A 24,136-nucleotide genomic window follows, 5' to 3' on the forward strand; every position below is an offset into this window, starting at 1 on the left:
CTCCTGGTTCCAAGCAAGATACAGCCTGGCCAGGGGAGCAGGAACCCTGGCCCCCTCCCCCAGGAAGGCCTCCGGCCTCCCACTGCAGGCTGGGGCCGCACAGTCCTTGCTATTGCACCTTTCTCCCCATCTGTGCCCTCCCCAGGTCAGGGACAACATCTGTGTCCCAGCATCACCCAGCACAGAACCCGCCCTGACTACCTGTCAGTGAACCCATGACTGGTGAATGAGCCCTTGAATGAGTGCATTACAAAATGAAGCAGAATCCTACGGGGGACAGGAAGAAAAGAACTGACAGTGGGTAGGCCATTAACAGAAGAGAGGAGGGGCCCAAGAGAAGAGATGGATGAAGGTAGAATTCAGTTAGCCATGATGCGTTATTAACAATTGGTGTGTTCACTGACCGAGTCTCACATGCTGACATGATACAGGGGGAGGGGCATCAGGAATGGGTGTTTGGGGACCCTCGCCCCCAGCAGACACCCACAAGGGCTGTGTGGATCTGACACCTGGGTGAATACCCCTGGAGTCTAGGACCCACTGGGCTCTTGCCACAGTGGCCCTGTGGTCATGAATCAGGCAAACCCAGGCCTTGGGACTGTGGGCTGAGCACACACGACACTAAGCCAGCCACTGTCTTCAGGAGGCCCTGGCCGGCAGAGGGAAGCCCGGGGCCCCTGGGCGGGTGGGCTCAACAAAGGCTCCCGCCGGAAGCTGAGCAGGACCCAGAGAGGCTGCTGGGAGACAGTTCGACCTATTGCCCCCTTCAAGCCCCTCTCTCCATCCGCGCCTGCAGCCAGGGCCGCTCCTGGACTTCCCAGTTCCCGCCAATAAATTCTTTTTCTGAAGCCAACTTGAAGCTGGCTTTCTGTTACTTGCAACCCTGAGGCTCGTGACAAGTATCTGTAGCTGGGATTTGCCTTGGGTCTGCCTGGCCCCATCTCTCTTCTCCAGTTAAGTAGGATCCTGAACAAGTGATGGAACTCAGAAGGGAGCCCGTGGACGGAAGCTCAGGGAGGGTCGAGGGGGTGGGTACCCGGCACATTAGAAGTGAAGGGGACCGCCAGGAGCGAGGCCGAAGGCTGCAGAGGGAGCCTCTAAATAGAAACGAGGTGTCAGGTGGTCCAGGGGCATAAAGTAGGGTGTCTGGTCACCCAGAGTCACTGCGCGCTCCGCGGGCAGGGACCGGGTTTTCTTACCCCCCAGAACGAACCCGCTGCTGCTGCTAAGTCGCTTCAGTTGTGTCCAACTCTGTGCGACCCCATAGACAGCAGCCCACCAGGCTCCGCTGTCCCTGGGATTCTCCAGGCAAGAACACTGGAGTGGGTTGCCATTTCCTTCTCCAGTGCATGAAAGGGAAAAGTGAAAGTGAAGTCACTCTGTCGTGTCCGACTCGTAGCGATCCCATGGATTGTAGCCTACCAGGCTCCTCCATCCATGTAATTTTCCAGGCAACCCGCAGTGCTCTACAAAGCGGGCATACGCACCTACTTCCTACCATAGGAACTGGACCTTCACTTACGGGTGAAGGTCTGGTGTCGAAACCATGTCCCTTGCGACACGTAGCTGTCCAAATGCCGATCCTACGGAGACACCAAGCGAGCCCTAAGGCACCCAGCCCCGCGCGGCCGGGCTCTGGCCGGACGTCGGGCACGCGCAGCGAGCCGAGGCAGTGCGCATGCGCGCCGCCCTCCTTTTCTCCCCCTACTTGGGGCGCCGACTACAACCCCCAGGATGCACCGGGCCCCGCTGCCTTTCAAACTGGCCAATCAGCAGCCCGCAGAGCTTCCTGCGCGCCGCGTTTAAACCCGGGGCGCAGGCTCGTCAGCCGGGGTGTCGCGGCGGCTCTGGGGTAAGGGAGTCGCCGGGCGACTCGGGTGCGGCTGTGTCAGTGGGGAGCGGTCAGGGGTCCTCGGAGGGGGTGGGGTCGGGCCAGGTCGGGGGTTCGGGCCGGGGACGGCGGGCTCCCCCTTGCGCGCTCCGGCGAGGCTGAAGGAGGTCTTCAAGCCGAAGACCGCCGGCTTGAAGCCCAGCCGGGGAGGTCTGGTTGTCCGGGTCCGGGGCCCCCGTTCGGGCCTGCCTCGGACGGCGCCGGCCCGGAGGCGAGCGGGCCCCGGGGCCGAGGGTCTTGGGCTGCGGCCGCGGTGGCCTCTGCCGGCCTCGCGGTGTCTCCCTGACCCGGTGGCCTCTGCCGGCCTCGCGATGTCTCCCTGACCTGGTGGCCTCTGCCGGCCTCGCGGCCTCTCCCTGACCCGCCCTCTCTGCCCAGCCGGTGCTGCAGCGGCCCGCATGGTGAGGGCTTCCCTGGGGGGCTGGAGGAACCCGGGCTCCGACACCCGCCCCGCTTCTGTCTCCTGCTCCTTGCTGTGACCTCTGGCAGCCCTGGCCGCGGAAGGAGGGGGCGGCAGCGACGTGCCTTCAGCCTGCCTGGCCCCCCAGTAAGCGGAGATGGAGACTCCCAAGAAGGAAGGTACGTCCTTGTATCCGCAGCGCTGTCTGTCCGGGAGCTCAGGGAACACGCAGGTCGATTTAATACTCCTGGGACAACTTACTCGTTTATTTATTCAATGCTCACCCGGTTCTCTGCGCCCCAGGAAACTCCCTGTCTTCCCAGAGTTTGCATTCCTCGAAGTTCTTTCTTTTCCCTGTTTCCTACATTCCCTTTACCCCCGCAGTTGTGACTTCCCTGCGGAGCAGGGATTCTTCTCCGTTCTATACACTTCAGTGTCCTCAGGGCCTGACACACTCCATACACACTCAGGTCTGTGGAACTGATGTTGCCTTTTGGCTGGTTGCTGGTGTCCGTTTACTGAGACTTGTCCAGGATCTTTGCCAGCACATCCGTGAGTCGGCCTGGCCTGTAGCCTTGCGGTCGTGTTCTGTTCCTGTCTGCTGTGAATGTGGAAGTGAGAGCACAGCCTCACAAAAGGAGTGGCTCAGACGGTAAAGCGTCTGTCTGCAATGCAGGAGCCCTGGGTTCGATCCCTGGGTTGGGAAGATCCCCTGGAGAAGGAAATGGCAGCCCACTCCAGTATTCTTGCCTGGAAAATCCCGTGAAGGGCAGAGCCTGGTAGGCTACCGTCCATGGGGTCACAAAGAGTCGGACACGACTGAGCAACTTCACTTCTGCTCCTGTCTGCTGTGAATGTGGAAGTGAGAGCACAGCCTCACAAAAGGAGTTAAGGGCCCTGCCCTCTTTTTCTGCTGAAGTGTGGGGATATCCTTTATATCCCTTGTCTTCACGACACGTGTGCGAGTCAGGGAGACTGGGTACCCCAGTTTCTCCTTAACACCCCCATTCTGCAGAAACAGCCCTAAGACTGCCAGTCATCAGCGCTGCTTCCTCGGGTCTAGAATAGCATTTGCTGCTGCAGCCTGTCCTCCATTCTCGCGTATATACGCCCTCCCTTTCCAGTCCCTTCCACATGCAGCTGAATCCCTGTTGCTGCTTCCTGAGGACTTCACCTGTCTGTCACCCATCCTTTACATCTTTTATATCTTTTCTTGTCTGTTTGTTCATGCTCATCACACTCATCACTGATGTACAAATAGGTCCCGTTGTCCGACTTGTCCTCATGTGCTCCACGCCCTCTCCACTGCTGTGCGCCTCATTCAGAGCCAGACTTCAGAGCAAGAGCTTTCTCCACTTGTTCCACTGTGTTTTTCCACAACCTTCAACCCACCCGAACCCTCTCTGCCCTCTCACTTCACCCAGACTGCCTTTGTCCGTCACTGAGCACATCTGTATTGTGAAATCCACGGTCATTTTTTCTGTCCTTTCAGTGACTTTTGAACCTTTCCTTCTACAAGAAACTTGGGCAGCTTGGCTTCTTGCTTTTCCTTCTGCCCACTCTGGCTTGTATATCTCCATCTGTTTGCAGACTTCTGTCCCACCTTCCGAAGCTGAGCTCCCCAGGACCTGGTCTGGGGTCTCTTTGAACTCCCCCTGCCCTCCTACAGGTTCTCAGACAGTCCTTTGAATCCTTTTACTTTAAATGGTTTTAAATCCTTCTGCTTTAAATGGCTTTAAATGCTTCCACCTTCTGGTGGTGCCCATGTTTTGTCTGGAGCACAGCCTCTCCTCTGAGCTCTGGGCTTGTGCCTGCACCTGGCTGGCTGGCGTCTTCACGTGAATGTCTCCCACCTCTTACTCAGTGGGTCCCACCTCCCACCCCATTCTTGGCTGGTTCTTTGTCTTTGTGAAAAGTGAAAAGAAACTTAGTCACTCAGTCCTATCCGACTCTTTATGACCCCATGGACTATAGCCAACCAGGCTCCTCTGTCCATGGAATTCTCCAGGCAAGGATTCTGGAGTGGGTTGCCATTCCCTTCTCTGTTGTCTCTGTAATAGAAGTCAATGGCCTGTCCATTCACCCAGCTGAGAAAGTTGTGAAGCATTTGTTCAGTCGTCAGTTACTCTCATTTCCACCGTATATTTTGGATCCATCTACCTCTTTCTAGCTCCACCCAAATGCCACCACCTTGGTCTCAGCCATATTAACTCGCCTCCTCCTACATCTGTATTTTGCACTTTGGCCAATGTGTGCACTGTAATTTCAGTAGATACCACCTGCTTCCTTTATAGCACATTCACCAGGGTAGCCTTTTAAAAACAGAAGTTAGAGTACAACACTCTTCTGCTTAAAGCCCTTCGATAGCTCCCGTTGCACTCTGAATAAACTGAAAGCTTGCCATGGCTTGGACGCCACCCAGGATCTGACCTGACCTGTGTTTCCACCTCCTCCTGCCACTGGCCTCAGAGGTGTCCCCACTTCCACGGGGGCCCCTCCCTGCACTGCCTTTCACCGTGTGTGCCCGCTAGACAGAGCACCCCCGAGGAGCACCTCACAGAGGACGCAGCCCGTGTTTGCAGAGTGGATGGATGGGGCAGCCAGCCCAAGTCACCCTGAGCCAGTGGCGGAGCCTGGCGTAGAAGGCTTTTCCCCTGACTCCTGGCCCAGGATTCCTTTTCCCACAGCAGATATTTGGAATTTTCTGATAGTGACCCATGAAATTGACTTCCTAGGTTCAGACACATTAAAAAGTAAGACGTCCATCTCCTCCTTTCTATCCCTCTGCTGCCCAGTTACCACCTCCAGAGGCCACCGATCTCATTGATCTCCTGGGCGGTCCAGACCTGACTTGTGCACGTGCAAGGCAGTACCTGTCAGTCCAGCCCCCCTCTTCTATAGCATGTAGAACCCTGGGCGCCATCTTGGGTTTTGCCTCTAATTTATCTTGATGTGCTCTGTGTATCAACATAGGAAATGTTACTATTCTTCGAGCCTATGTCGTGTTCCATTCCACCTTAGGGATGTGCTGTACGCTTCTCTGCCATCCGGGAGCTTTTGCTTTGTGGCTGGTATCTTGCTGTTACAAGTGCTGCTGCAGTAAACCGGGTGGGGTACTTGACAGCAGTGGGCTTCCCGGCAGGGTGTGCGCGTTTCTTACTTGGTAGGTGCTGTCAGGTTACCCTCTGCAGAGCTGTAGTAACTTACAAATCAAGCTTTTAGATTTTTAACAATCTTATAAATGAAAACTGGAGTCCTGGGAATCTCTGAGTTTTTTATTGCTCTTGTTTTTGAGTGCGACTGAACCTCGGGTCATATGTTTCAGAACATTTCATTTTATCTTCTGTGACTTTCCTTAGTTCACGTTCTTTGCCCGTTCTTCCTCCCGCGTCAGGCGTTGTTCCCGTCGGCCGCAGTGCTCACCAGCAGCCTCTGTGACCTGAGCCGCCCGTTCACGTCCTTTGCCCGTTCTTCCTCCCACGTCAGGCGTTGTTCCCGTCGGCCCCAGTGCTCACCAGCAGCCTCTGTGACCTGAGCCGCCCGTTCACGTCCTTTGCCCGTTCTTTCTCCCGCGTCCGGCGTTGTTCCCGTCGGCCCCAGTGCTCACCAGCAGCCTCTGTGACCTGAGCCGCCCGTTCACGTCCTTTGCCCGTTCTTCCTCCCGCGTCAGGCGTTGTTCCCGTCGGCCGCAGTGCTCACCAGCAGCCTCTGTGACCTGAGCCGCCCGTTCACGTCCTTTGCCCGTTCTTCCTCCCGCGTCAGGCGTTGTTCCCGTCGGCCCCAGTGCTCACCAGCAGCCTCTGTGACCTGAGCCGCCTGTGCTGTCTTCCCGTCTGTTGTTTCTTCTTACTCTGCTCGGGGTGATTTCTGTCACGCAGAGATGTTAAATTTTTAATGTGTTGGACTATCAACCTGTTGTTTTATGGCTTCCAGCTTGGTGTCACAGTTAGACCTCTGCACTCCACGCTATAAAGGGATTTCCCGATGGTTCCTTGTTCCTTTTGGGGTTTGTTTTTTCGTCTTTGACCTTTTTGGGATTTGTCCTGGTATGGTAGATGAGCTATGGATCAAACTTCAGATGCATATATTTCTCCCTCTCAAAGGGTTATCTAGTTTATCTCAATACCAGTTATTGAATAATGCATTTTCCCTTTGTATTTGATATGTTACTTTTATGATATGCTAAACTTTCTTTATATCCATCTTGCATATTTCTTGTTAATTCATAGGTGTTTTGCATTTTTTGGTGCTATAGTAAATGAGGTCTTTTTTCCATTATATCCTTTGTAGTTTTTAGATGTGAAACCTGTTGATTTGTTCTGTAATAATTTTGTCCTCAGACACGTGCTTTTATTCTTTCACAATTTATAATAGTTTTCGGTTGATTTTCTTGATATTTCTTGTATGTAATCATAGCATCTGTCCATTGTGGCAGTTTTAACCTCCAAATTCTTTCCATTTGTTCACTTGTTGGTTAATGTTGCTTAGTGTTGGTTAAGGCGGATATTTAACCACTGGGCCACCAGGGAATCCCCAGTTCATTGCATTTTGAGAAATATTTGCTAAGTGTCCAGACCCTGAGGTGGACTTTGGGGAGTTTGGGAGAGTACTAGACATTTACTGTTTTGGAGGAGCTTCCAGGCTAGTTGGGGCCACAGAAGGGGAGAGACACTTACAGGATGGCGATGCTAAAGCAGAGGTCCTGTCTGGGGCTTCGGGAGCCCTGGAGGAGGCGGCGTGAAGTTGGGTGTGGAGCTGGGGAAGGGGGCAGTGGCCCCAGCCAAGCGGTGTGCTCGCCCGGAGGCTCATGGACTGTCAGGGCTGGCAAAGGCCCTGTGTACACAGGGTGTCAGCAGTGCTTTATCAGGCCACTCAGGATGGGCTCCAGGGAGAGGTGATGGTCCTCGGGTGTGCATGGAGCCCCTGCTGTACCTGTGAGGAGCACTAAGTTTGCCTTTGAAAGAGGACTAGGTGTCGTCTGTAAGTGGGGAGTTGGGGGAACTGAGGCAGGTGGTCTTTTGAAAATGGTCTGTACCAGAAAATGACTGACTTAATCTTGCAAAGCTAATCGAATGACTCAGTGAAAGCATTTTAGATCATGTCTTTAACATAAGGACTTAAAAACAAGGACTTGGGCTTTGATGGCAGCTTAGCGAACACAGAATGGCTGATGCTATTTTTTTTTTTTAAAGGAAAAATTAAGATAATCTAGAGCCCCTTGAGAAAATGTGATTATTAAAATACTGATGTCACACTTGGAAAAGTGAAATTTCAAAGCGTTTTGATCGCTGTGGAGACTGGTGATGTTTCCTCATTATTACCCCACCCCTAAGGTAATGGCCGACTTTTTCCTTCCCAGACGTTCTTCTGTTGGCTGATGAAAAGTTTGACTTCGACCTTTCGTTGTCTTCCTCAAGGTAAAAAAATGAGTTTTCTCCCTTTGCCTTGGTGTAACCACATTCAGTCAAGTCTTTCGTGTAATGCCAGTGTTGTTAATCCTTTTCTTTTAAAATAGTGCCAATGAAGATGATGAAGTCTTTTTTGGACCTGTTGGCCATAAAGAAAGATGTATTGCTGCCAGCTTAGAATTAAATAATCAAATTCCCGAAGAACCTCCTTTGCCAGCTTCTGAAAGACACTTCACCTGGAGCCCTCTCACGGGGGAAAAGTTTGTGGAAGTTTATAAAGAAGCTCACTTACTGGCCTTCCAGATACAAAGCAATGGCAGAACCAAGGCGGCCCAGGCTGCCAAGCCCGAAGACCCTGGGAGCCAGGAAGTGGAAGGATTCATACAGGAGTCAAAACTCAAAATAAACCTCTTTGATAGAGAAAACGAAGTGAAGAAAAGCCCCAAGTCACTTAAGAGGGAGACATACTGCCTGTCGGATGGCCTCTGGAGGGCTCCCCTGCTCCGGGGCACTCAGCCCGCCTCCAGCGCAGCCCCTCCGGCCACCCCTGCCAAGGCCAGCTGCCCCGAGACCTTGGGGCCACCGCCCGCCTTGTGCCCTTCTCTGCCAGCAGAGCCCGGTGCTGCTCAGCCTCCGAACCAGGCCGTAGCTCAGAAGAAGGTCACTAGCAAGTTGCCACCTCCCCGAACCTCGTCCCTTCGAGGAAAGAGCCTTCACTCTGCGGTGGAGAAGGTAGCCCCACCCAGCCCCCCCAGCACTTTTATCTGGGGACCAGATGCTGCCTTGCTTCCGAGCCCTCTGGGTTTATGCCCCGAAGCACCACTGTAGGGGGAGCCTGGGGATGTTTTGCTCGGAGGGAGGGCTCAGAGGTGCAGGCGTGGGATGTTCAGAAGGAGCTGTGTCTGTGGCATGGGGAGCCAGGCGGGGGTGGCGTGAGCAGGGCTGCGTCCCTATCATGGTGACTCAAGGACACCTCCTCCTCCTTTCCATTTGAGATCTTCCCTTTCGTTTTGTTACAGCACTGGACATTCCCCCTCGTGTCCCCCTTGCCTTTAGGGATTTTAGGTGCCTTAACAAGCAGCTTCTTCCCCAAATCCCCCACCTGGATGGCCATTAGTCTCCCTCTGAACCGTGACTATGTTTAGATTGCCTTCCTCACAAACATGAGTGGAGGTGCTGCCCTGGGATGTGGTGGGGAACAAATGTGCCTTTGGGGTGCAGTCAGCTAGCTCCAGGAAGCTGGGGGTCCTAGTGGCTCGTGGGAAGCGGGGTAGGGGTCAGACTGCGGCCGCCTCCTGGGTTTGCCTCGTCTGGCTCTGAGCTCAGGGCAGCGCGGCAGCACAGGGGAGGCGAGGGAGCGCCGGGAGCCTGCCCTGGGCCGTCGCCAGCTCCGTGGCCCTGGCCGCTGGCTTCAGCACGCCCAGTCGGTTAGAGAGGAGCGTTGCTTCGCGGGGCTGTCAGCAGGGTTAGGGCAATGCAAAACACCCAGCACGGGCAGAGAAAATCTGTTTCCCTCCACAAGCACGGCTCCTGACCCCCATGACTGCCTGCTAGCAGAACCCGGAATTGAACCAGGCTGGACGCGGGTCTGCACGGAGCCCCTTCGAGGGGGCATGTGGTCTCTGCCTCCCCAGGTCTGAAGCTGTTCTGTAGTCATGCAAATGCCTCTTCCTGGAGATCGTTTGGATGTAAATTTCTGAAGTGACTTTTCCAGAATGAAAGCAATGTGGGTTTATGTGCAACACAGGACTTGGGCCCAGATTTGTGTGGGTAACAGATAGACTCAGGGCCGGGGTTGTGATGTAATTTCAACTGTTCTGTGCTTAGTCGCTCAGTCATGTCCAACTCTTTGTGACCCCATGGACTGCAGATGCCAGGCTCCTCTGTTCACGGGGATTCTCCAGGCAGGAATACTGGAGTGGGTTGCCATGCCCTTCTCCAGGGGATCTTCCCACCCCAGGGATCGAACCCAGGTCTCCTGCATTGCAGGCGGATTCTTTACCATCTGAGCCACCAGGGAAGCCCATGACTGTTCTGGATCCTTTTATTTTCTGGGTTGTAAGAAGTACTCTTTTGCCAGAGAGCTGAGTTTTGGTCAGTGAGGGACTGGCTGGACCACTGAGCTGTTTGAGCCCACACAGGGACCCCTGTCGTTTCTATGGAAAGTGACTCACTGACACCGTCAGCTGTGAGGATCGCCTGTAGACAAGGCTGGACCTCTGACTAGCAACTAGAAGTATCTTTTCAAGACACCTGCTAGGATGGCTGTGGTGGTGGTGAAGTCGCTAAGTCCTGTCCTACTCTTGCGACCCCATGGGCTGGAGCCCGCCAGGCTCCTCTGTCCATGGGATTCTCCAGGCCAGAATACTGGAGTAGGGTGCCATTTCCTTCTCCAGGGCATCTTCCCGACCCAGGAATCAAACCAGGGTCTCCTGCATTGCAGGCAGATGATTTACCAACTGAGCTATGTGGAAAGCCCAGGATGGCGGTAGTGAGAATTAAAAAACAAAGTAAGTGTTGATGAGGACGTGGAGAGTCACGCCCCCTTGCGTTGCCCATAGGGCTGTGCAGTGGTGCAGCTGCTGTGGAAAAACAGTTGGGCAGTTCCTGGAAAAGTTAAACTCAGAATCATCACATGATCAGCAATTCCACATGTTCCACTTGGGCATATTCCCAAGAAAATTGAGAACATACGTCCACACAGAAACCTGTGTAGCAGTGTTGAAAGCAGCTTCATTCATAATAACCAAAAAGCAGGAACAATTGAGATGCCCCCCAGCTGATGAGGGAAAGGTGATTTGTCCATGCGGTGGGAAACTTTCGGCTGTGAAGAAATGCTGGACTGACACGCAGTAAACATGGGTGACCCTGGGAAATGCGGTCAGAGGGACAAGCCAGATGCAGAAGGTCCTGTCGTATGGTCTCATTTATAGGAAGTGACCGTAGCAGGCAAGTCGTGTCATGCACTGGAGACAGTGGATCCGTGGTCACCTGGCTGGGAGGTGCAAGGAGTGCTGATGGCCAGGGGTTGCTTTTAGGGGCAACAAAAATGTTGTCAAGTGACGCTGTGACAGTATTCTAAAAACCACTGAAGTGTACACTTTAAAATGGTGGACTTTAACTTACATGAAGCATATCTCAATGTAAACAATGATGTAAAGGAGAAAGATGGTTACTACTTTATGAGCTGCTTTTGCGTCTTATGAACTCTTCTTGGTATGAGGGGTTATTTATGGAAGCATGAATTACTTCCATGAGTGCCCTTGTACCTAAATGTGAGGAATTTATTCTTTGTTGGGCTCTGCTCGCCCAAGAAAAATGGCCCTCAGTACTAGATGAAGATTTATTGCCACTGAGCAGCTCCCCTGGCAGAGGGCATGACCATTTAATGAATGATTCCTTTCCGTGCGGCATTTTAAAATTTGTGTAATGAGATCCAGTTTCCTCATTATCACCCTTAAATAAGAATCCTGATTGAGGACTAGCCCTAGAGGAGTTCTCTCCCACTAATGGTCTGTCTCGGTATTATTTTACCCTGTTTTTAATGAGGAAGCGGGCTCCATCATCATTTTTTTTCTGTGGTAATTTGGTGGAGGAAGTGAACCGCTGTATTCTTTTTTCTCCCGTTGATGACTTGAGGACTGCGTGTTGGGAAGATGGATGGTGCCGGCACCCTAATTGAAGCCTGCGTGTGTCTCGACGTTGTGAGAGACTAGACAGTTCTCACATTTCAATTCACAATTTTTCAGCCTGCGAGAGAGAAACCAGCTAGTCCTCCCAGGGTGAAAATCCAAAATGAAAAGGAACCCCACAGCAGCATGCCCCTGGACAAGCCCAGCACCACCCGGGACGTCACCAGCCTGCCAGCCAGTGGAAGCCACTTGGTCCCAGGCAAGCGGTCACTCCCAGTTCCAAACAAGGTGGGTTGGCTGGGGCTGGGGCAGGGGTGGGGTTGGCCTGTGAGCACAGGGAGTGAGGGGCAGCTCTGAGGATGGGGGACGCCTCGGAACCAAACTCAGGGCTTCGGAGGTTGGAGATAGGACTCAGGAGGGGCAGCGTGCTGAAATGTAGGGCACGCAGGCCTGGCACACGCGAGGGCCTGGCCACTGCCCCCGGGGAGCCGTGGGCATCGCGGAACATCGGCCCCCCTGAGCCGACATCAGGGGTCTGACGGCAGAGGTGCCCCTGCTTCCCTCATAGGGTTGGCGCGCCAAGGAGGCGGGCGGTCGGTGCTTTGAAAACTGCAGCTCCCCCACGTGGGGAGGCGCCCGTCCTCATCTCTGCTGTTTGTTTTCCAGCGCTGAGCTCTCTGCTTGTGAAAGTGCCACGTCCCTGGCGGTACTTGCTAAGCTTGCCTGCACTGGGCCCCACAGCTATCGACTCCACAGGCTGGGGTCCAGGCCCTACGCCCGTGGTCAACAGAATCCCAGTGTTCTTCACAGGGAACCTGGCGGCCACACCGGGAAGCACTGCTTGGCCTTTCTCTGATTCAGGACGATAACTTGTAAACTACTGAAAACTATTGAAAACCCCGACTTTTGCCGAAATAAGTCTTAGGTAGGTAACGAACTCTCTGTTTTAGTCTGGGCCGAAGAAAACCATGCTAAAACCTTCTGGATGTGCTGGCGGCCTGGCGGGAAGGTCCTCGTCGGGGTCTGTCTCGGGCCTGAGCTCCGCTGCGAGTGCTTCTCCTGCAGCTGGCAGAGGTAAGGCCAGCCCCGAGCGCCTTGTTCCTGCCAGACTCTTCACAGAGCCACTCAGCGCAGCCACGGGTTCTGGAAGCTTGCTGTGGTCTGGGGCGGGGAGACTGTTGCGGCCTCCATCCTCAAGGTGCCTCCCCTCCTCTGAGGAGAGGCACAGTCAGGCGGGCGATCTTAGTTTCGGCTGAGATAAACTGTCACAGGTAGCTCTGTAGGTAAAGAATCCTTCTGCCAATGCAGGAGACGCAAGCGACATGGGTCTGATGCCTGAGTTGGAAAGATCCCCTGGAGAAAGGAATGGCAACCCACTCCAGTATTCTTGCCTGGGAAATCCCATGGACAGACGAGCCTGGTGGGCTGCAGTCCGTGGGGTCGCAGAGTTGGACACGAATGAGCACAAGCTGTCATAAGGTGGGCATACCCTCCTGGTGCCAGAGGACCTGGAATGACCCTGAGACCAGCCTCAGTCACGTGATCAAACGTAGGATTTTAAAGTAGGGCTGTTCCAGATAGTCTAGAGCGTAGGAGCCATAACTCCTGGGTGTTTGTTTAAATCTGCTCAAACCTGTTTCAGTTCAGGCCACTTTGCTGTCTTTGCAAGCTGAGGGTGCCATCTCCTGGTAAAGGGGAGAAAGTCTAGGAGGCTGTGGGGAAGGCACGCGGCCTCCTGCTCTCCAGGACTAAAACCTCTTCAAAGCAGATGTGCTGTGTAGGCTCCAAGCTGGGCAGCAGGGCCTGCATTTTGTACACAAAAGTGAGAAGTCTCTCCTCTGGAGCGAGGCTGGTCCGATCTGGAGTCCCGACTGCCTGGGTGGTTAGGAGAACTGAAGTTACATCTGTACCTTTACAAACCAGGGGGATGGCACCTCCTTCGCAGTGTCCCTGTGGGCCTGAGAACCACATGATGCCCCAGCCCTGTGTCTGGCACATGGCACGTGTTCAGGGAAACGAAGTTTTGTTACATTAGGCACCATGAATCGGTTTGGCTGTGTTGGGTCAGGCATCAGCACTGGTTCTGTCTATGATTTCTGATCCTACCTCTGGGAGAGGCCAAGACAGGCTGGGGGCCTTCCGGTGAGTGTGTGTGTCTCTGTTTTCTGTGGCAAAATCCCCAGGGTCAGCTCTGACAGTGTGAGGGGGAGAGCATCGTGAGCCTTACACACTGTGTGATGTGGGCTGTGGTTTAATCCTTCTCCTGAATTTCTTTAAGAACCTTTCACCAGGCTGGCCTCCGTGTTGGCTATATTAGCAACTGAATGTTTTCACCCTGGTTTATCTCTGTGCTCATTTAAACAGAGCTGGTGACTGACAGGACCCAGCCTCCCTGTGGCTGAAGGCACTGACCAGTAAGGAGCATCTGCTCCCTGTGCCCCTGCCCGCGCCCCTGATTGGCCAGGTGGGGCGTCTGACCACACTGTCGGTCTTCACCTGCTCAGCGGGGGGAGCGTTCTGCTGTCGACAGTCAGTGAGGACAGGAGAGCTTGAGTTCACGCATCCTTGTGCATCTTGGCGATTGTGTCTAGAATTCGCGCCTTAGATCACCACACTCAGCTAAGCCACGAGCAGCCCGAGTTGTCCCGTGTTTGAGGGTGTCGCCTGGTGGACATGCAGAATATTGTTCCTATGTCGTATTTTTTAATATGGAAATCACCATGATAGAAATAAGTCATCTTCCTTTCCACATTCTAAAGGTAGATATGCTAACGATAGCATATCTTGTATGTGTGTGTTAAATAACTTCGTCATTTATTTTATTTTATTTTTTTTAACTTGAAGGTCTATTTTATTGGCAACTTATAATGCAAAGTATTTTATTTTTAAACATTAAATTTAAAAACAAGATAGCCTAGGTTAAATAATAAAGTTTCCCAAAGCTGAATGTGCTCATTTGGAGCTCAGTTTTTTGCTTGAAGCACAAAAAAAACAACTTCCTAAAACTCCTAGGCAGGAAACTACTGTTTTGATGATCGGTGATTAGATGAACTGATCAACCTCAGTTGGTAACATCCCTTTTTTATTCCTTGGTAAGCGTTTAAAAAATTCTGTAACAGATGCATTTTTCTTTTAAGTCTTACACAGATAATTTCATTCCAAAAGTCTCCTGAGAGGCATATACCATGTACAGGAATCCATCTTCATCCTTCTCGCTTTCATACACTTCACAAATTGGAGTGGACACACTCACCATGCTATGTCCATTCACTAAAAGGAAGAAGGCTTGATTAGCATTGAGCTGTAAGCGCCTTCTTATTATCTTGATGAGCTCACTCATGTTGACATGATCAGGCACCAGGAACTTTGTTTTATCCAGAACAGGAAGCTGTTTCTCACCTTTGTATCGTTCTATTATTACCGGGATTTTGGTAGGATGCTACTCTTGGGTAAGTCGGACATCTTCTACTCGTTGTTCGAAGGTTCGGCGCTGTTTGAAGGTTTTCTCGGACGGCATGGCGCTGCAGGCTGGGTGGGGGTGGCGAATTGGAGGGTCCAGGCGGCGGCGGAGGCGGCGACGGCTCCGACGGTGGCGACAGCGACGTCTCTTGTCAACTTCGTCATTTAAACATAGCATCAGCTTGAGTGACAACCAGATTTCTTGTCTCCTCTTCCAGCTAAACTGAATGAACGTCCAGGCATTCATGCGGACAGTGCCCGGCCAAGCTCCAGCCAGTTGGGCAGGACGGGACTCGCCCTGCTGCGGCCGTCCCTGAAGGCGGGCCCCGGGGGTGTGGCCTGCAGGCAAAGCCAGAGGCCAGGGGCTGCGGAGTGGACAGCGGAGCAGCCCAGGGGGCCCCCCAGAGCGGCTCTCATGCATCCTCAGGCCCCGGGACAGGGCGGCCCTGGGCCGAGCCCTCACTGTGGTCTGTCGCAGGCTTCCCAAATGGATGAGACCAGGAGCACCAGAAGGCGCAGCTCCTGTCTGCACGCCAAGACAGAGGCTGTTCCTACCCCTACGAATCGATTTAAAATTCCCAGGTTTTCTACTGGTAAGTCATGGATAAAGTTTGACATACTTTTAAAATAGTGAACAAATTATATTTAAAGTTCAAATAATTATCAGTCTTGGTGATGGTGGTTGCTTTCATTTTTTATAAAGCATGTTATATGCCTTCTAATTTTTGTAGGTTTGGATAAGTTAGTGAATTTCTTAAATTACTCCCCTCTGTGTAAACATATCACTGTTCCATGGCTGCTCTTAAGATTCTCTGTTGTTACTGTCAGCATTTTGATCACTGATGAATTTTTGTGTGGCTTTCTTCGTGTTTATCCTGCTTGGCTGTTCTTGAGCTCCTTTGTCCCGTGGGTTGATATTTCTAATTGGAGCTGGGAGGAATGTAGCTGTTGTTTCTTCAGGCTTGTTTTCTTGCTCCCCCTCTGGTCCAGGGACGCCAGGCGCTTGTGGCAGAGGCCTCCTGTGTTGTCCTCTGGGTCACCCGAGCCCTGTCCCCTACCCCACCTTCCTCTGGCGGTTGTTTGGCTCCTTCCTACTGGTGTGTCCCCACGTGCATGGGTCTTTGTTCCCACAGTGTGTCTAATCTGCTCATGAGTCCTTCCAGCTATTTTCATTTCTGGCCTTACACTTTCCCCTTTTATTGTCCTCATGGCATTTATGTTTTCCTTTGAATTCTGGAACGTATCTGTAATGGTTGCTCTAAAGTCTGTCTTTTCTAATTCCATCCTCCGTATCATTTTGGGCCTGGTTATGGTCACATTTTCCTGCTTCTTCATGTGTCTAATGATTTTTTATTGCATGCTAGACATTATGAATTTTCTGCATGTCTGGACTTGGTTGTCTTTCTTTAAGGAGTTGAATCTTGCTTTGACAGGTAGTTAGGTTTCAGGAGAACTTCATTCATTCAAGGCTTCCTTTAGAGCTTTGATGGGGGCGGTCTCGGCCTTTACTATCGGGATAGTTCAGCCCTGCTACTCACGTGTGGCCCTTCCGAGCCCCTCCTGCCTGCGCCGTGTGTCCTCGAGGTGTCCCCTCTGGCCGGTTGGTGGGCGTGTTTCCCAGCCCTGTGAGGAGGCAGAGTTCCCAGCGCTGGCTCTTGCCCACGTGGTGCCGCTGCTCCCTGCACAGCCAGGACCTGGGGTCCCTCTCGGGCTCTTAGAGCTCCTTCTCTCTCTAGTCCTCTCTTCTCTAACTCCCTCCTCTCTAGTCCTCTGCCCCTCCCAACTCCAACCTCCTCGGGTTCTCCCACCTGCAGCAGCGTCCTGCCGGGGCCACCAGGCAGAAACCCCGCGTGGTATCTGGCAGGTCGTAGGTGCGGCGTCTGGTCAAGGTGAGCTCATCTGAGGACCGTGCGTCACGCAGGAGGCTGCACGGCGCTGATGAAGGGCTGGGGTGGTTCTGGCCTCCTCTTTCAAGCACGTGCTATCTAGCAGCTTCAGGATCTTGAAGTCGTCAGCTTTGCTGACCAATTCAGATGGCTGTTAACACCGGAAAGCCTCACTGGAGCTCCTGCTCGTGTAAGAAAGAGCCGCTCTGGGGTTTCCCTGGCCCAGTGGTTGAGACTGCGTGTCCATGGCAGGCGGTGCACGCTCGATCCCTGCCTGGGGAGCTGTCACACGCCACTCGCTCACCCCCTGCCCCCTCCAGAGAAGGAATGAGCCGTCAGCTGAGGGTTGTCCATTGCTCGGCAGTCTTACAGGTACAAGGGACATCATGGCTCCTACTGATGGAACTTACATTTTTCTAGTAAAAGATAAGAAATGCAGTCAGATAAGCGTACTGTCAGATCATAAGTATCAGTTCAGTTTAGTTCGGTCACTCAGTCGTGTCTGACTCTTCGCGACCCCATGAACGCCAGGCCTCCCTGTCCATCACCAGCTCCCAGAGTTTACTCAAACTCATGTCTATCAAGCTGGTGATGCCGTCCAACCATCCCATCCTCTGTTGTCCCCTTCTCCTCCCGCCTTCAATCTTTCCCAGCATCAGGGTCTTTTCCAAGGAGTCACCTCTTCACGTCAGGTGGCCAAAGTATTGGAGTTTCAGCTTCAGCATCAGTCCTTCCAATGAACACCCAGGACTGATCTCCTTTAGGATGGACTGGTTGGATCTCCTTGCAGTCCAGGGGACTCTCAAGAGTCTTCTCCAACACCACACTTCAAAAGCATCAATTCTGCGGCGGTCAGCTTTCTTCACCGTCCAACTCTCACATCCATACATGACCACTGGAAAAACCATAGCCTTGACTAAACAGACCTTTGTCGGCAAAGTAATGTCTCTGCTTTCTAATATGCTGTCTAGGTTGGTCATAACTTTCCTTCCAAGGAGTAAGCGTCTTTTAATTACATGGCTGCAGTCATCATCTGCAGTGATTTTGGAGCCCCCAAAAATAAAGTCAGCCACTGTTTCCACTGTTCTCCCCATCTATTTGCCATGAAGTGATGGGACCGGATGCCATGGTCTTAGTTTTCTGAATGTTGAGCTTTAAGCCAACTTTTTCACTCTCCTCTTTCACTTTCATCAAGAGGCTCTTTAGTTCCTCTTCACTTTCTGCCATAAGGGTGGTGTCATCTGCATATCTGAGGTTATTGATATTTCTCCCGGCAGTCTTGATTCCAGCTTGTGCTTAATGGCAGAATAAAAGAAGCTGGAGAACAGTTTAGACAGACAGATTCTCTCAGCTTGCTGGTCAGCGCAGGCTCCCTCAGGAGGTGGCCTGAAACGTGTGGAGGGATGTTTCATCACAGGGCGCCCAGTAAGAAACCAGCAAAAGACGGAAGCAGTTCGCAGCCCTCGAGGTGGGGTGGGCAGGTGCTGCAGGGCGGTGGGCTGTGTGCTTCTCTTAGACTCCTGTGGCCAAAACAGAAACCTTGGGGCCAGGCGGCTGTGTGGGCTAGGGTGGGGAACCTGGGGGAGCCGCCGTGTGGGCTGGGACGGGGACCCTGAGGGAGCCGGCTCTGGTCGAGATATCTCAAGAAGTCTCAGGATGTGTGATGTAGAGACAGAAGGCAAGCATTTCAGGAAACAGGTTGGAGGTGGGCTGGCTTTTACCCTGTGTTGTCTTTTTTTTTGGTGCGGGAATCACTTGGATAAGATCAACTTCTACAGGGAACAGGAGGTGGGCTGGGTATGAGCATGTACAGGCGGCTCTCTGAGACCCTGCTGTGAAGAGGCGCAGGGATGTGGACGGGGGCAGGGAGCGGGCCTGGCGCGCGGGGGCCGGTGCAGGCTGCTGTGAGATGGGGGCCTGGCCTGGGCCTTTCCCGGCTCCTTGGAGACCCGGGCCGCCTTCCCCTCTGGGGCTGTAGTGGCCTCTGCCCGTGGCCTCCAAAACAGCACAGTGTTTCCCAGGGCCTTGGTGCCTGAGCCTTGGCCCTGGGTGAGTCTGGGACTCTGTCCCGTGGATGGTAGCCCCGGGGCTCAGTCCTCTGAGACTGCTTGTCGTCGCCCCGTGACCAGGTGAGATCACACGGGGAAACACTTGTCAGCTGCCAGATGACATGGAAATACTGTTGCGTCTTGTGATGACCCCGGGCTGTCCGAGCTCCTGAGAGCAGAGGCGGTGGCAGGCTCCGTGGGGCCCGTCTGGAACCTTCTTGCAACCCCCCTTATCAGCTCTGCTGCGGGGGGCTCGTGGGAGACCTGACAGGGTCATCTGCCCAGTGCTCCGTCCCCATCTAGGGGTCAGCCGGGCTGAGGGCAGCGGTGGGACCAGGGCTCTGCCTCTTCTGCACCCGCTGGTCCCTGGGTGGGTCCCCGGGGAGGGAGGACGTGTCCCCCCCGCCCCCACCCTGGGGCCGCAGGTTTTCCCTGTGGGCCTGTCTGACCTCTGGGTCCACTCTCCATGCCATCCTCACCGCAGCTTGGGAGGACAGAGACGCTTAGAGGAGGCTGCCCGTGTGGTGAAGGTGGGTGCGCCCCAGCTGTCTGAACGCTCACTTCCTTCTCGTCTCAGGTGAACCCCCGGATGGTGCGACGCCAAAGTCCTGTCGGGCGCAGAGGCCGCAGTCCTGCACGTCGGTGGGGAGGTACTGAGTCTGGCTGCTTCCTCTCTTCTTACGAGAACAGACTGCATCCCCTGCTAACCTCTGAGAGCGTGTCCTTCGACGTGCGGTGCCCCCACAGCCTGGCCCCACATGCTCGGCCTGAGCCCGGTCTCCTGAGCCACTGCGGTGTCCCTCGAGGCGGACGGTGGCACAGACTGGCCCCCGGGGGCGGATTGCTGGTCCTCAGCCCTGACATGCGGGTCTCCGGCCAGACTGCCCAGCCTGCTCGGAGGTTCCACTCAGTCGGTCTGGGGTGGAGCCAAGGGCCCGCAGGGCCTCAGTTGAGGACTGAGGCTCTGGTTTGAGTCCCTGGGCTGCCACTGCCTGGTCAGCATCTCATGCGGGTTATGGAAGTTTGCTGGCCTCATTTCCTTAATCTGCCCAGTGGGAGTGGAACCAGGCGAACAGTAAGAAAACGCACAGGCACGCATGCACACACACGACACACACCCCACTCACGTGTGCACTCCTGGGGGTCCTTCACACAGAGGGTGGTCCCCCGTGAGGGCGGGCAGCTCCGTCCACATGCCTGGCCCTCCCCAGCTCCGAGTGCTGTCACAGAGCAGGGACCCGGCCCCTCGGTCCTGTGCCCGTCAGCTGGGGGTGGGACGCAGTGAGGTCACCCAACCCTTGGGCACGCCGTACCCAGGGCAGGGTCCTGGTGCTAGTGCCTGTGAGCAGGGTGGGAGTGCGGCCTCGGACCCCGCGGGGTGGGATGGGCAGGACGAGCGAGCCCTGGAGCCAGGGCCCTCCTCCCGGCTCTGCCCCGGGCTAGCCTGGCCGTCCTCCCGTCTCTCCGGGGCTCTGGGCCTGCCTCTGCTCGTATGTGAACTTGGCAGGCACTTCCTGGGGTTGGGCTAGGCCTCCCCTCCCAGCACTAGCCCGCTGGGCCGCCTCCCTGCCACGCACGCGGGGTCAGAGCCGGACCAGAGTGGACGGCCGCTGGCCGCCTCGCTTCACCTCCCTGTGCCTCGGTTTTCTCACCATGCCGTAGGGAAGTATTCCTACCTGCTGGGGCTACTCTGAAGGCTGCGTTTGTTTGTGTTTTTATTTTCACTGGAGTCTGTGTGGCGCTGCCAGTGCTCTCAGTGGAGGACACGGGGCAGATTTCGGAAGTCTGCAGGGAGCAGCGGCAGGTTACAGCCCTCTCTCCCGCCCACGCTCCTGCGGCGACTCTGTCTTTCAGCTGGTGCTGATGCAAGTTTGCTTTTAGATTCTCCTTGAACACGCACGCACACTGTCACTGATAGAATGACGTGTGTCTCCCAGCCTCCCACGGGCTCCTGTTGGTAGGAGGTCTTAGACTTGTTTATCTTAAGGTAACAGTTTATTGTCCCCAGACTCTCTTTATCAGCAGCAACAAGACAAAGCAGCAGTGAGGCAGGATTTGTAGGCAGCTGAAGTCACAATCGTCAGGGTGGGAAGGAGAGATGCGTGGGGAACCTGGCGCCCGGGTCGCTCGCCTGTGCTCACCCCTGGCTCAGGGGCCTTCGACTCGGAGCAGGAGCACACGGGGAAACCGCGCGATCCCGCCGGGCCCGCCCTGGGCCTGGGCTCCCCGTGGAAACAGCAATGCCAGCAAGAGGGGCCTGGGAGCACACCATGAACTCCCACGAACTGTCTCCTGGTTCCGCCCCTAATGTGCAGCCAAACCAGGTCGGAACCTCAAATGGGCCCACTGAGGATCCAAAGCCCACCCCAGGGCTCCCAGGGGTTGGTGCCCCTGCCCTGTGCCCCCCGCCACCCAGGGCTCTAACCGGCTTCACTGGCTTGAGTCTTTCACATTAAAGCCACAGGTTTTCTACTGTTAGTGTGCTGCTGAGTCGTTAGGTTTTTGTTTTAGGTCATCTCTTCTGAAGGCTTTCCTCTTTCCAGGGTGGCCCACAGCACTCCCGTGAGGTGGTCCTCAGCCTCGCAGAGCCTTGTCAGCAGCGTGAGGACCCCCGTGAGCACGAGGCGCCTGTCGGCCCTGCCCACGCCTGCCGGCCGCCGGCTCTCCAGCCACCCTCTGGCACCCCCCACGACCACGCCCAGGCCTCAGGCTTCTCCCCTGCCTGCGTCTGCTCAGCGACTCTCTTTTGAGCCCCAGAAAAAATCTGCAGTGAGGTAAGAGTTAAAGGCTGCAGTCCGTTCGTCATGAATTCATAAAACCTCAAGTGACCGTGTGCTGGGGGGTCATGGTTAGGACCGAGGCAGCTGGCCGCTCTCCACCAGATGCCGCTCTCTTCCGCTCCCGCCACGGTCCTCCCAGGTCACAGGCAGACGAGAGCATCGTGTGGAGCGTCCTGACGGATGCCCTCTTCTTTCTGCAGAGCTGCGCCCGCCAGGGAGGGCGACGGCCAGCCTGCGTCCAGGCGTCCCGACTTGTCCCCCGACGGGAGCTGCTCGCCTCCGTCTGCTGTGCCGCGGGCACTGGACTTTTCTCCAGAAAAGAGTGATTTTACTTTTGCACAAAGTATCACTGCAGAAGTCGCCCTGGACGAAGCGCAGCCCCCTGAAGCCACAGCCCCCAGTGAGGTGAGGGGCGCAGGCAGGGCTGACGTGTGCAGTCCTGGGCCCTACGGGTGACCGAGGACGTCACCTGTGACCCAGGGCCTGTGGTGTCATCCGGGTCACGGCTGGGAGGTGGGAGGGCGTGGGGACCTCCTCCCCTGGAGGAGACGGAAGCTGCATCTCCCTGTGTCCGACATCGAGGCGACCGGGGTTCATAGAGGAGGGTGGGAAGTCGGGACGGGGGTTCACAGGGAGAATGCCTCCTGTGTTGACCACTGGCAGGAGGGGGTGGATGGGGTGGATGCAGAAGGGGAGCCCTTGGTGCTCACACACCACAGCCTGGCCCACCAGGCCCGTCCCAGCCTCCTTCCTTAGGCCTCCAGACCGGCAGCCCCCGGGACCTAGGCAGAACCCACCTGCTTTCCCAAGACGGCTGACAAAAGATGCTGGGATGGCCCTTCAGTCTAGTTTCTCATCCAGGCTCTCCTTGTGGATCTCAAACTGGATCAACTCAGCCTCACCGTGGAGGCCACAGCCGCAGCCCTGGACGACCTCCCACTCATTGACTTCTGCAGGAGCCCTGAGGCAGTCGTGGCTCTGCGGTCTGGAAGCGGGCCCCTAGTCGACCTCCTGACAAACACCCCAGAGGCAAACAGGACGGCTGTGGCCAAGATCTCCGACGAGGTGGGACAGGTGAGCTGTAGCGGGGCCTGCTGGCTCTGGCCTCGGGTGGTCTCTGCTGGGCTAGATGCTCAGGCACGTCACAGTGACCCTGGAGAGTGGCCACTGGGGCTTCCGAGGGCCACGTGGCTTGGCTCACCTCACCCTCAGCAGTGTGAGTGCCAAGAAGGCATCTCACCCGGAGCCCTTTTGGGGCCACGGCCCCCAGCGCTTATTAACAGGGAGCAGAAATGCCGGAGGAACTCAGAGTTCTTCTGGGAGTGGCACTTTCTCCCTCCAGCTGCTTAAATATGGTGGTCAGGGTGCCTTTCCACTGGGCCCAAGTCAAGTTCACCCAGTAGTTTGGCTAAACCGTGGGGAACTGGCCGCAGGCAGCCCCGGCTTCAGAGAGCCAGTCCTTCAGGGTCTGTGGGCCGGGAAGGGGGTCGCGGACGCTCCATTCACCTGTGTGGCTTTTCTCCTGCAGCTCATAGACTTGGCTTCCCCTCTGATCTTGCTGAGCCCCGAGGCTAACAAGGAAAACATGGAATCTCCACTTCTCAAGTTCTGAGTGGAGTGAAATTCTGCACTTCACTCAGTTACAAGAACAGTCCTAAAGTGGTATTCAACTGTCAGAGATAAACTTGAAAAGAATTTGTGTTGGAAAAGTTGGAAAAGGAAACAAAAGCCTAAGTAAAGACACCGTGCCTGGAGTGGGCTGTGGGGCTGGGGGCACTGTGTGGCCACCTGAGGTCATTGCAGGCCAACGGCCTCCATCCTCCTGGCCTCGCTTGCATGCTGGGTGCAGGGTGAAGGTTGGGTACGCTCTGGATGAGTCTGGATTTTTTGCATGTAAAATAGCAAGTGACCATCTTTAAAGTTAAGATTGTATGAAAAGTTAGATATTCTAGTTTAAGTTAAATGGTAAAGTAAATGAAAATGGATTAAACCACCTCTTGATGTTTAAGATTATCCTAATTTTCAAAGACAGATGGCTGTTTTTATTACTAATCAGTATGCACAATGTATATTATTCAAAACGTTAATTCTTTCTATCAAAGTGATTTTTCGAAATTGAGCGTGAAGAAAAATTTGTTAAGTGCAGACCCCAGGCCCCAGCCCCTGGGTCTGGGGCAGCCTAGTCATCTGCACTGTCAGTGGGCAGCCAGGTGGTCCCGATGTGATGGTCCGCAGACCACACCTGAGGGGAGGGGGGTGGAGAGGGGAGCATGGGGAGGAGGGGCCCGTGTGAATGCTGGGGTGATGGCTGGTGTGCGGGGGACAGACCCCCCGGGTGCTGGAGCAGGAGCCCTCCGTGTGGAGGGCGGGGCCCCTGGAAGGCGCACTCCCGGCTGCAGCTGCTCTGACTGGATCTCCGTTGACAACAAGCGGGCCTGAAAGCCGCTAGTCTGTACGGGTGATTCCTCACAGTCTGCGGTGGCCCCACAGCAAACAGTAGAGAAGCTGCTAAGTGGACCCGCTCTGGGGCTCCCCTCCAGGGCTCCCTGCACGGAGCCAGGCGGCCTCTGACCCCTCTGGGGTGTCCCGCACTTCCAGGTCATCGTTTGGAAGGGCGACCCCCGTGGATCGA

At 54.8% G+C, this 24,136-nt stretch overlaps 1 protein-coding gene and 1 pseudogene across 3 annotated transcripts; one reads left to right on the forward strand and one right to left on the reverse strand.

Annotated features, from left to right (window-relative positions):
* Positions 1-1,789: 1,789 nt before the first annotated feature.
* Positions 1,790-23,619, forward strand: GTSE1 (G2 and S-phase expressed 1). 2 transcript variants are annotated; one of them, XM_081594987.1, is made up of 12 exons: positions 1,790-1,852; positions 2,270-2,470; positions 7,651-7,708; positions 7,807-8,431; positions 11,449-11,619; positions 12,282-12,405; positions 15,009-15,383; positions 19,302-19,374; positions 21,268-21,498; positions 21,705-21,909; positions 22,366-22,578; positions 23,033-23,619. In XM_081594987.1, the coding sequence occupies exons 2-12, from the start codon at positions 2,449-2,451 to the stop codon at positions 23,114-23,116; spliced, it is 2,181 nt and encodes a 726-aa protein (XP_081451113.1). In that variant the 5' UTR covers positions 1,790-1,852; positions 2,270-2,448; the 3' UTR covers positions 23,117-23,619. The 2 variants fall into 2 exon arrangements, with proteins under 2 accessions (XP_081451113.1, XP_081451114.1); XM_081594988.1 differs by having other exon boundaries at positions 22,366-22,569.
* On the reverse strand, positions 14,397-14,928 carry LOC145546871 (microtubule-associated protein 1 light chain 3 beta pseudogene; annotated as a pseudogene). The gene has a single exon (XR_014083360.1). The product of XR_014083360.1 is annotated as a microtubule-associated protein 1 light chain 3 beta pseudogene (transcript).
* Positions 23,620-24,136: the final 517 nt, after the last annotated feature.

Source organism: Giraffa tippelskirchi, chromosome 4 (genome assembly GCF_054371585.1).
Source record: "Giraffa tippelskirchi isolate mGirTip1 chromosome 4, T2T-mGirTip1v1.2.pri, whole genome shotgun sequence".
In the NCBI taxonomy this organism is placed as follows: domain Eukaryota; kingdom Metazoa; phylum Chordata; class Mammalia; order Artiodactyla; family Giraffidae; genus Giraffa; species Giraffa tippelskirchi.